Source organism: Bacillus rossius, chromosome 16, assembly GCF_032445375.1.
Source record: "Bacillus rossius redtenbacheri isolate Brsri chromosome 16, Brsri_v3, whole genome shotgun sequence".
Lineage (NCBI taxonomy): Eukaryota > Metazoa > Arthropoda > Insecta > Phasmatodea > Bacillidae > Bacillus > Bacillus rossius.
The window spans coordinates 19,382,711-19,394,982 of record NC_086343.1 but is presented as its reverse complement, the minus strand read 5'-3'; the positions used below and the strand labels follow the sequence as shown (position 1 = coordinate 19,394,982).

General features: G+C 39.4%; 1 protein-coding gene across 2 annotated transcripts in view; it reads left to right on the top strand.

The window, feature by feature from the left end:
- Positions 1-4,919, top strand: part of LOC134539945 (neurogenic locus notch homolog protein 3-like) — a 133,152-nt gene extending 128,233 nt beyond the window's left edge. The window contains exons 12-14 of one of the 2 annotated variants that reach the window (XM_063382320.1): positions 161-267; positions 1,776-1,903; positions 3,164-3,930. In XM_063382320.1, coding sequence (XP_063238390.1) covers positions 161-267; positions 1,776-1,903; positions 3,164-3,175 — 247 coding nt within the window. In that variant the 3' untranslated portion in view covers positions 3,176-3,930. Of the gene's footprint in view, positions 1-160; positions 268-1,775; positions 1,904-3,163 lie in introns of both variants that reach the window. The other variant, XM_063382319.1, reaches the window with a different exon arrangement.
- The last annotated feature ends 7,353 nt before the right edge of the window (positions 4,920-12,272 follow it).

Here is a 12,272-nt window from a genome sequence, read left to right as displayed (position 1 = left end):
TATATTTCCGATGAACACAAAACAAGGAACGCTAAGCGAAATGGGAGAGTAAATGTCATATTGGGCATCATAAAAAGTAAATTTGAACTGTTTAGCTTTAGGTGTGGGTAGCTCCACCTGTGTTCTCCCGGGAGCACAGCGTCTGTCGGTGTGTTGGCAGCCCTGCGGCTGACGCGTGCACCCCCAGCCCGTGCCAGGGGGGAGGGACGTGTCTCACGGGACCCAGCCACGCGCCGGTGCTGTGCCTGTGTCCCGACCACAAGGAAGGTACTGTTCGCTGGGGGCCCGCCTCTCCAGGGGCGTCGCCCCATCGAGATCAATCCTGGGGGGGGGGGGGGGGGATCCCAAACACCTGTGTGGGTAGAGGGGGAGGACAAGAAAACATAAATAAACACCACATCTAAAATATTTTATCACTTGACATTAATGGCCCCTATTGTTACATAGTTGCCGTTGGGGAAAAGAGAGGGGAGAAATTCGCCATCATCATTGGAGGAGGAAAGGAATGGACACCCCTGGGATTATATGTGTTAACGAGGCGGGATGATGAGTCTTCTCGTCGTGGGCCTGGGGACAACTTTTAAATATTGTGAGCGGTAACCATAACACAGCACGGCGGAGGAACTGAAGAGATTAGTGTGAAAAGCCGAGTCCCTTGAGTGCCTTTTAAAAAATAATCTGCATCGGGAGTTTTTCTGCCACAAATTAAGATTTATTTTTTTTCTCGGCACCTTTATTTATTTATTTATTGTATTTTTTTACGAAAACGAGGATGATTTATATATTATTATTTTTTTAGTTTCTTTACTTCGTGGGGACTTTACAATTCAGACTTTCGTCACTGTTTTCCGACTCAAGGCCGGCACCTCCACCCCTCCACCCAAACATGCGCCCTTTAGGGTAAATTGGGAGTCGGCTTGCAGATATATTTTCATACCATTTCCGAACAAATAATTTTGAGACACAGGATGTCAAGGGATTACTCCCCATTTTTGACCAGCAAGGTGGCATAGCTTCAGCCGTGACTGGACTAGGACAACCCAGCAGTAGGCCTACTCCCGGGGATTGCTCTCAGCAGGAGCGACCACTGCGATGCCCCAGTCAGCGGCGGCCGAGCCATGATTTGTGAGTTGTAGGTTGGCCGTCTTTCAAGTATATGTCTACAGGCTCGAAACTCAGCAGGGATGTTCGTTATATTACATGCGCATTAACTGAGCACGGAGTTTTCCTCAAATCAGCCTCCAAGATCGTTAAAGATTTTAGGACTTTAACACCACTGGCACATTTTTCACCATAACCCGTCCTATTGGATCGGAAACATTCCAATCAAAAAAATAATACATTCTTAAAATTTCGAAATTAAGGGGAATTAAGATCTTCTTCCACCTTCCCCCCCCCCCCCCCCCCGGCAAATCAAAGAGGAGAAAGTCAAACCCCGAGCACATTTTCCACCATAGTCCAACCTCAAAAAAACTGTAAATCGAAAAGAATATATATTTTTAATATTTTTAAAATTTTGAGTCTTAAACCCCCTACCCCCAACCGTAGGGGCACAGTCGAAAACAGGGCAAATTCCCATAATTCGATGCCGACCACTTGGATACACAAAAAATGCATTGTTATTACCCATGGCGGAAGCATGTTAGTGTACGTGTGTGTGTGTGTGTGTGTGTGTGTGTGTGTGTGCGCGCGCGCGCGCGCGCGCTTGTTTGTGTTTGTTTGTACGTGTGTGTGTTGGTGTGTGTTTTTTGTAAATATAGGAACTTTTTTTCCAGGCCAGTTCTGTGAAAGGGAAATCTGCAGCAAAGATATCTGCAAGAATGGAGGAAAGTGCTTGATGTACGGCACGGAAACAACTTGCTTTTGTCGGCAAGGGTACGCTGGAAGATACTGCGAAATACTGGTAAAACAACACTAACTACAGTAATCACTATAAATACGTCAGAAATTTCAAATTAAAAATTGTATTGGTTTTAATCGATTAAAACTCATTCCACCCAACCCCCCCCCCCCCCCAACTGTGCTTCATTTGGCATGTATAGAAGTAGACACCACCAGATAGGGTCCTTAAAAAATTAATACAAATTACAAAAATTCTACCTAGTTAATATTTATTATATTACCTATAATTTTTATACAATTTGTTTAACTTAACTAGACAACTAAAAAAAAGTTATAATAATGATGTAACGTCAAAAGTACGTTAAAATAGCATTACAAGGGGCTATATTCACTGGATACATTTTACATAGTTATCTAACACTCAACGATTTATTTATAAAATGTTGTAGACCTACACTTACGAGAATGAAATGAATTTACATTTACAGAAGTGAAACTTTCTTGTTAAAAGTCTATGTTACTGGCTACCTTATCCTTGACATCGATAAGAATTATTTTTAAATACAAATAATATTTAACCGTTTGTCTGACACCAAATATAATTTAATAAAACAGAGTTGCCTGAACATAATGATTTAAATATAAAACTATTGATACTATTTATATGGAATTCAAACAAGTCTTGTGTAGTAAACATAGGAATGATATAGCCGTAACTTTGTGATATTTCAAAAGGTACCGAAGATTTAACGAAAGTTTTATACAAAAATCATTTTCCGTAAAGCATTGAAATGCAGAGTTTTAACTTCACTGCATCTTATTATGTATGTATAAATATACATTTAGTGTATATTTTTCAATAAATCAATAATTTACTTGTATTAACAATAACTATATATTGCTTTCTAAATTAATTATATAACTTATTCTGTTCACCGAACTGCTGAACGAGCACAGTTAGTCTTAAATAATTTCTTATTCATTTAGGCGTAAAAATTCCTCACATATTTAAAGAATTTTGGTAGTAAAAAAAAATTCCGTGAATTTCTCTTACAGAAAATTGGATTATGCCATGAAATAACCAATATCATTTCAGGTTGGAAAGTTTCATCTACGTAGTGTTTTTGGCTCTATTGTAATTTTATAGTTAAAGTAAAAAAAAAAATGTTTCACGTAAATTTTAAATTATAAGGAAACAGGAGACGTTTGGATTCAAGATGGGGGGAGAGGCAAACTTTGATGAGTTGTGTTCGTGCATAGGTATAAAATTTAAAGACCAGGGAGACTGTTTTTATTTTCTCTCCCCTCTCTGTGTTTGCAGGAACTTGGCTAGCCGGCCAGTGCGTCAACGCACGAGAGAACAAGTCTGAAGAATCCGCGAGCAGAATAAGACAGGCGTCCAGCGTCTGTGCCGGAGACTGCTTGCCGCGCGGTGCTACGACGAGACCGCGAACCTCGCCTGCCCAGCTGCTAGTAGAGAAACTCTATGTGTTCGGCCTCACTCGCCACATTGGGTTACAGTGTTCCCACGGTCCTTTATTGACGTGCAAACATCTTAGCCCTTGCCCTTTTTTCCAGCATTTGGTGGGAGTAATTTCGCGAAAATGGAACGGAAGACGATGAACGGAGATGTGACACAAACATGGCGAACCCAAGTGTACCAACATAAATCTGTATATTTTCACTTACGTAAACATTAGGGTACATACCAAACGTTTTGTTTGGTGTACCAAATGAAACTTCATGGAGTGAATCCACCCCGGAGTATATTTGATAAACTATAATTGTCATAGTAAAAGTAATCTCAAGTTTAAACATACCCAAGGAAAATGGCGTTACAGAATATAATAAATACAAATAGTCTTCTTGCAATATGTTAAGGGGTTCGGTATCACAGCGATAGAGCTCTCGCGTGTTAAGCCTTTAGGGATGTGGTTCAAATCTCATCAAAGGAGTTAAATTCAAGTTATTAATAATATTTAATGTAATATTATGTAATAATAGTAATGCTGAATCAGCTCAATAATGTTAAGGTTTGTTTGTAGTAAATTTATACAGACCAACTTCAGTCTTTTAAGCAAAAACAAATATTCAAACATATATTTATTGTTATATTTATTTAAAATTTTTCATTTTAATATTTTAGTAATGCCATACAAGTATAACTTCTAACATTTGAGGAGAATTTATAGCAGTAACTGTTTAGTGAATTTTAACAAGATGGATAGTATTTTCATAAAATTCCTTATCGAAAATGAGGTCAAAATGCAGTGTTTAGAATTTTTTCAAAGTATTTTTCACTTTTATCGGAGCCGTTTCTAATAGTTTATAAGTCCCGTGTGTTTCGTGCTGCAGCAGATTATAGTTACAATTCTACTAATAGATAGCGACACAAATACCCTCAAAGTCCACGAGGATCATAAAAAAAAGACGAGAATGATTCATCGTTTCACGAAAGGCTGCATCAGTGTTTCTGTAAGATACTTGCAAATATTAGATAGGTCAACAAAAATGGCTGACATCCTTTAGTACGCACTTTTTGATGATCCTTTAGGCTAAATGGGGTCTTTAATATCATTTTCTGTGTTTACACAGTAGCCTACTTGCCTTGAGTTTTCCCTCATCCGTTGAACATTATTTCCAGGTCCTCATCGGTTAGTCTTTCAAGGTAACATACGTATTAGGATTCACATACTTATTAAAATACATTTCCAAAACACTGATATGTAAAAATATTTAAAAAAAAAATCACAATTGGTGTCTGAGGCCGAGCCTTAAATCAGCTGGAACGTGTCTTAACGGTGACTTCTAACAAAGAAAGTGTGGCCACGCCAACCTCACAGGATGTTCTGTGACTGAGCCGACAAGCTCAATAGTCATGGTCTAAGTACTGGGGCCGCGGTAGCTGAGTGGCAATGGGATCACTCGACTCATACCAAGGCGATCAGGATTTGCTTTCCAGTGAGGTAAAACCTCGAAGTGGAGAACATGAAAATTGTTCGCCTTTGTTTCCCGCTCATTACCAAAATAACATATAATATACTAGCTGCCCGATCCGGCTTCGCACGGTTGTATTAATTGGGGGGGGGGGGGGGGAGGGGGAAATGAGACCAAATCTCTTATTTACAGTTATAATAAATGAAATAAAATGAAAATTAATTAATTTTGAAAAAAATTTAATACAATGCTTTGTAATGTACCGAAGAAAAAACGAATAGCACCGATGGTTCCCGACTCTCGAGCACGCAACGTTGTCATGGAGACGAAGTGCCCACTGTTTCCCGGGCTTAAACACCAATCAACATTGATGATCAGTTTATTATTAATAATAAATTTTCATCGAAATCAGTTGACTTGGTGAAGGGGACCTTTTTAGAAATCAGATGTAGTTAGTAATTGTCTTCTTAATTTTAATAATTTATATCACTTTCAAATCCCGACCGACTTTGTTCTACCAGTGTATAGTTATTTACCTGTATATATCTAAAAATTGGTGGTCTGTATTTAATGAGTGATGAGGACTACACTAACAATGAAATAGTCGTTTCCATGGAGACGAATGAAGCATCAACAATGCTACAGCCGTTGCCGTGGTGATTTTCTGCCAACTCATACATACATCACATTAGAAAACTCTAAAATTATAAGATTAAGACCATTAATCGAAATAAAAACTATCCTATCTCTCAAGTTGGAAAATATTACACCTAAATGCCAATTTTCATCGAAATCGGTTAAGTGGTTTAGGAGTCCATTGAGGACAAACATTGTGACACGAGATTTATATATATTAAGATAAGATATATTATTAATATCATAAAATAGCTCTCGCATGTTGATTGCTTTTTAATTATTACTGTACTTACTTTAATTTGTACCTATGTATATTTTATTAAACATCAACAAACTTGTGATGTAAATATAAATAATATTTAATAAATAAAATGTTTTGAATTCTTGTTCACTTATGTTGTGTTTGAGCTACATGCATGAAATTCCGATTCCAAGTCATACATTATTTATGATCATGCACAGAGCAATTCTGCACGGCACCTAAAAAATGGAAAAAAAAATGCAAAGTGTTTGTGTTAAAATAATAAACTCTATAAGATTTTAGTTTTGATGGTGAGGGACAAAAAATAGATTTTATTGTTAGTAACAATGATATGTTCCTATTGTAACAACTAGTAACAGTAAAGCAAATACCCAATTTTATAGCCTTTTTAATATGATAAAATAAATGCAATTTTGTTGTAGGATCGCGACAAATATAACATTTCTTCCTACAAAGGGCATCATTGAGGTCATTAAATACACCTTTTTTTTGTAAAACATCCTCAAACATCGCTGTAGAGAAATAAACATTAACTTTTCATGCAAGAAAGCTCTTAAATATTCCCCATTACGATAGGAATGTCTCAGAAAATAATTGTTCAATATATCACTTCAATTCTTGTGCAAATAGATTTTATTTATTAGACCAAGTATTCTATTTGGCATATAGTAATGATAGTTCTAAAGCTGATTGCAGAGTGGATATTCCCACCATGTGATTGGTTCTTTACATTTGCAATTAGGCTTTTACCCTCCCCCCGGGAGCAAGGTGTGATCCCCTTACTTTCTCTCTCTTTTCCCAACATGAGTCTTCCCTTCTGGTCTCTTTCATCTCCTACCCCCCGCATTCCTTCCTCCAAACCATCCCACACTCTCTCCATCCTCACCAAGAAGGACACCTCCCGATTTTCATTCGTCTCTATTCTTTCCGGAGTTTATACACGCCTCTGTGCAACCTAGTTCCCAGATGACCACATCTTTAATGAAGGCTAATGAACCTGTAAATAAACATTCACTGATTAACATGTAAAACTGTATATCATGTAACATGACCATAACAAGCATGTCGTGTCAAGCTTCGGCTCTCGAAGCAACCAGGCCATGCAATGAGCAGCGCATTAGGAGTGGCTCTGTTCAATAAAGCCAATCTTGACCAGTATGCCAGGCATCTGATTTCGTAATGGACTAGACCACCATTTAGCACAGCATCCCTGGTGGCTACAACAGCTGGGAGTATTTCTGTTGGTCAAACACCTGCTGTCCACCGGCCACGTGGTGACGTCACGCCATTAAGGGGCCCGCCTCGTCAGGGGTGTATGTGTGTTAGTGATGCGGGATGATAAGCGCGACGCTCGCTGGTATTTCTAGCGCGGTATAGCCTCTAAGCGTAAGTCTCTGAACTGGCGCGCAGTCTTCACGTCGTCACGGGATAACTGTGGAATTTGAGCGGTGACCGTAACATTATATGACGGAGAAATGAAGATAAAGTTGTAATGCAAGTCCCTTAAGTGGTTTCAAGAATCTGTACAGGTGGTTTTACGCCTAAAAATTACTCTGAAAACGCGTTTTAGGCATTTTAACTCTTCTAAAAATACAGATTAAAAACTTAATCCGAAATCAAAAGTACTTTTTGGTCCTCAACGAACTCAAATGCTTTTCTTAAGCAGACCCCACTCGGATATCTTGAGTAGTTTTGAAATCGCGTTGTTTTTCCTGAAGCTCTGCACACTGTGTGTGTGTGTCCGGGTAGGCGCGGTCCTTAAACGGTCTGTGAAATAGTACACAGGAATAAATGCTAGTTGGCGCCTACTGCAAACAGCGTCATCTCGATCATAATTTTAGCAGCAGAAGGTAGCAGATCGACAACCCTCCTCCAAGTAGTTTTAAAGCTATACCCAAAAAAATGGGAAATTCTATTGACATTTATGAAAGATAATAGATGTTTTGTGATGCTTCCTGAATTTATTAATAAAAAAAATTTGCAGATATTCTTTAGTGTGAAAATATTCAAAAAATGCTATTTTTGATGTAATATTCCTTCATTGTTATGTAAAATGGCCGCTAGTGTCACTAAACAATCCAAACAAATTATTCACATAAATGTAACATGTCTAAAATTGAGCTTACCTAAACAAACTTAACTGTACAATGTACTTTACAGTATTAAAATATAGTTATGTCATTTTGCCTGTCTCAACTAATGGAATGGTGGTTTTTTGCCCTGATGCCAACTAGCCTGGCATGTTGGTTTCTGGCCTCGAGGCAGCAGTCTCAGAAGAGACTCCCCGAGCTATAAGCTACTCATGATGCTATGCTACTTATGAAATGAAAGAGCATTTCGCAGATCATTATTTATTACTTGCCCAGCCCTTGTACATGATGATGTTCCCGTGCATGGCCTGTCACAAGTGTAAAGTAGGAGTTCGTCCCGGCATTCTATAAGTTGCAGACTTGCGACTGCTTGAGGTGGAACATCGAGTTTATATAGAGTCTGTTATGGGGATGGAGATGTAACATTAGTACAGATTGCATTTTGAAAATGAAACTAATTGATGATATTGTCTTCACTCACATTAGTACTGCCATATTACATAAACACTGATTACAATTACACAATATGTATGTACACTGACCATGTGTATGTCTGGCTACAGGATGCTGCTACACTACATGAATTAAAAGTACAAGAAAACATTAGCAATTGTGCACATGGTGCTTAGAGAAACGATGATTAATATTTTTAATCGTATGTCCAGGAGGAGAACCCCTGAAACATACGTACGACATGGGTGTGACTCATAGCCCACCATGGAACTCTCCGGGCAAATTAAATGTAGGTAAAGTTGAACGTGCACTTTTGGCCCGTAGGTAGCCCTACGTGGACTAAACTAGAATGCTTTGCGGCAGAGACAATATTACGTACGGTTTGAACCAGACCTTATGGTGAGAGAATTATGTACTACATTAAAACATCGTCTGGTAAAGCATACTTGAATTATTTATGTAACCAGGGTTTTAGAACCAGGACTATTTGGATCAGCTGCGAAGCCAATGCGAAAATATTGCAAAATAATAAGATCAGTGATGACAAAGATGGCGAAAACTCCAGGATGTGCGAATGTGTGTTACCCCGGCGCTGGGTGAAAGCCAACTGGATGAGCCCCTAATGACCATTGGGTAACTAGGTGTTCTCTTCGCATGCAAAGTCTTTAGTGAACTATGGCCTAGCTGGGCCATTTGTGAAAATGTAGACGCAAAGAACAATGTTTATTAATTTATATATGCTCACGTTTGGATGTAGAATGTTTCATGAGTCTCTTGTTATTGACATATATATGAAATTTAACATAACTGATATCGATTATAGTGCGGGGCGACCATCGAACCAACGATGGTAGCAACTTTAGGTGATGCCACACTACACTGCCCAGTGTTGCACTCGTTCGGGTCATACAAACCAGCAAATGATCCGGGAGGAACGATAATAGGAAATAACAGCCTGTGTGAGCTGAAGGAGTACCGACAGTTATCATCAATATCTTACATAACCTAACAAATCTTCCATGCTATTGTAAGTATGTTAAATATAGCTAACTTACCCTAAACCACCATAAAATTCATTTTTCGTAAAAGTGAAATTCAATCACAATTTTTTTTTTCCCGTGCATTGTGGAAGTAACACATGGATAATGAAACAGAAATACCTTGCGGACCTGGAAATTTTTTTTTATTCAGTTAAGCTTATTTTTGTTCGACCCGGAGGACGAGGGCGACCGGAAGAAGATTGTAATGAACATAATCAACCAGGAGCCGCAGTACCCGCCATACCTGTCGCCCGAGGCGGCGGACCTGCTCAGGATGCTCCTGAGCAAGACGCCCCACCAGCGCCTCGGAGGGCCGACAGCAGACCTGGCGGAGGTGATGGCGCACTGTTTCTTCCGGGGCCTTGACTGGACTGAACTGCCGCCCCCCTTCGCGAAGATAGACGAGCCGGAGTGGGCCACATCAAGCTCCGAGGACGAGGACTCCTTAGAGGACGGCGAGGTGGCAGAGGAGGAAGGATACCTGCCGGGGTTCGACCTCGCTCCGTCGAACTACAAGCATTCCTCGTCCAGTGTGGTGTCCTGGGCCAGTCCGCAGCCTGGCTCGTCGGCGACACCATGGAGACACAAGAAGATAACACATAGTAGCACGGCTAGGTCTTCTGGTGGTTATGTGTGTAAGGGACTGAACCTAAACGATAGTGACTATTATGAAGACAAACAGAGTGAACAGAAACAAAAGGGAAGGCGATTGAAGGAAGTGATTGGTGGTTTTCTGAAAACTCTGAGGAAACAGCTGTGTTGTTTTTAAATAATAAAAGATGAGATATTTAAAATTATTAATAAATAAATATAAATTGTTTAACTATTATTAAAATGGTTTCGGAAACCATTAGTTTCTATTAAAATGAAATATTGTATTATTAATTATGATTCACAATTTTTGAAAATAAATAAGAAAACGACGTGCTATAAGCATCACGATTCGATTTAAAAACAGCGCGCTTTATGCCGATATATATAGCCTACTAGAATTAACCCACGCTTCGCCAGCGTTATGACCTTAATATTCAAAGATCATTGCAAATAAATAAAATAATATGGTAATTGTTTTTTTTTGCATGACTGGAATAATCAGTATTTAAAAATTCTAACATCCAATTTAGCTTAAAAAACTGAAAACATGCTTTATTGAAATATATTTCACTATTACAAAAACATTTAATCCTAACATTTTAAAAAGTTCAAAGTATTAACGTAGAATAAAAAAAATAATTAATTTTCTGCCCCAATTGTTTGATCCGAAGCCTCGTTCCATTTCATAGTCGAGTAGCATCTAGATTTCGTATAAGCGTAACTTGTACATTTATTTTCAATTGAAGTTTATGTGAGGGTACACCCGAAAGTTCAAGTGAATTTAAAAATTCCGATGGATATGAAGTGCTTTTTTCTGTATCCATGATTGTATCTATTGACAAATACTCAATTTCCCCTTGCAACACTTTTAAAAATTAAGTGCAGATTTTATTAACGATACAAACTTTTTGGCGCCAATATTGCTATTGCTTACAACCACCGATCACTATTCAAATTTTGCTGCAAGTCCGAGAAAACTTGAGTAATTATATCCACATCATTTTCACCAAATTACAAAATTCTCTTGAAAGTAAAATATAACCTTCAGCATCATGTCCAAACAACAATCACCGAAGAAAATATACACCTTACCTAAAAAATTTAAAAAAAATTAAGAATTGCTTGGCGGTTTCAGAAAAATAAAATTGAATAGGAAATAATCATTTTACTAATCATGAAATAAGATGTAGGGTGAAATTTATTGGTATCCATGTACCTATAGCCTGCTGAATTCAATAAAATTATATATAAGCCCAGGACGCCCTCCTCGGAGGGCAGTTGAGTTCAGTTCAGCTCCGGGGCGATAGTCCGGGTGATAGTGTCGCGGGTGCGGCGGAGTTCAGCTCCGGGGTGATAGTCTGGGCGATAGTGCTGCGGGTGCGGCGAGTCCCGAGCGAAGTCCTGAGCGAAGGGAAGTGCGACGGCGGCGGCGTGCGGCGACGGAGTCCCGCGGCGGAGATCCACGAGGGGTGCTGCGGCGAGAGTTGCGCCAGAGGTGCGGCCCAGCGAGGTGTGCGGTGCGTAAGAACCGAGTGACTGAGGAATAAACATTTAAAAGTGTAGCCCTAATTGATTATTAGGAATTTTTAGAAGATTGTTTGTTAGTGATGTAAATATTGGCAATCAATAAAACTGTGTAGTAAAATCTTTTATTTGGCTTTCCATTTACGAACCCAATAGTTTTCACACGATGATTATTGTTTTAATAGTGTTAATCGTATCTTACGAGAACGTCCGTAATATGTACATATATATTTTTTAATTTTTCAAAAAAATCTTTTTTTTAGTAAAAAAAAGTGATGCATTAAACGTCGTCACTAAAGAAAGCATAAGCACGGAGTCTTGCCGAACTTCAAGCAAACTGTTAGGACACACCTGCAGCGACGTGCGGGCCGGCCTCGTTGCTGCGTCAGCGCGAATACTGGGACAGCGCTTGGGAGCGAGGCTGGCCACCGCTGCGGGAAGCGAACGGGGTCGAGAGGGGGCAGGAACGAGGACTGTCGACGATGCCGCGGACACACGGTCTCAAACACGGCAGCCACGCCCGGTGGGGGAGGCCGTGCCTAGACGGAGCCGCGTCTATCTCGCCGCCGCTTCCCGCCTCGCCGAGAGCGCGAGACAAGCGAGCGGAGGTGTGATAGCGAGGCACGTACATTTACTTCATTATTTAACTCAATGGGTGACGGCGTTGACAATTGTAATAGTTAGTAGTAAATTGAAGTGAAACTGAAGTTATTGTTGAGACCTTATTTTGTAACCCCTTATTCCCTTCAAGCCCCATTCTAAGAAAGAAGGTAATAAGACTTTCATTAGGAGAGAACTCGCCATGACAAAACGGCCAGCGTGAAATAAATTTTTTGTTCCCTGTTACCAGTAATGAAGAGACTCAATTGCTAAGTTAATAATTATTTTTTTGTA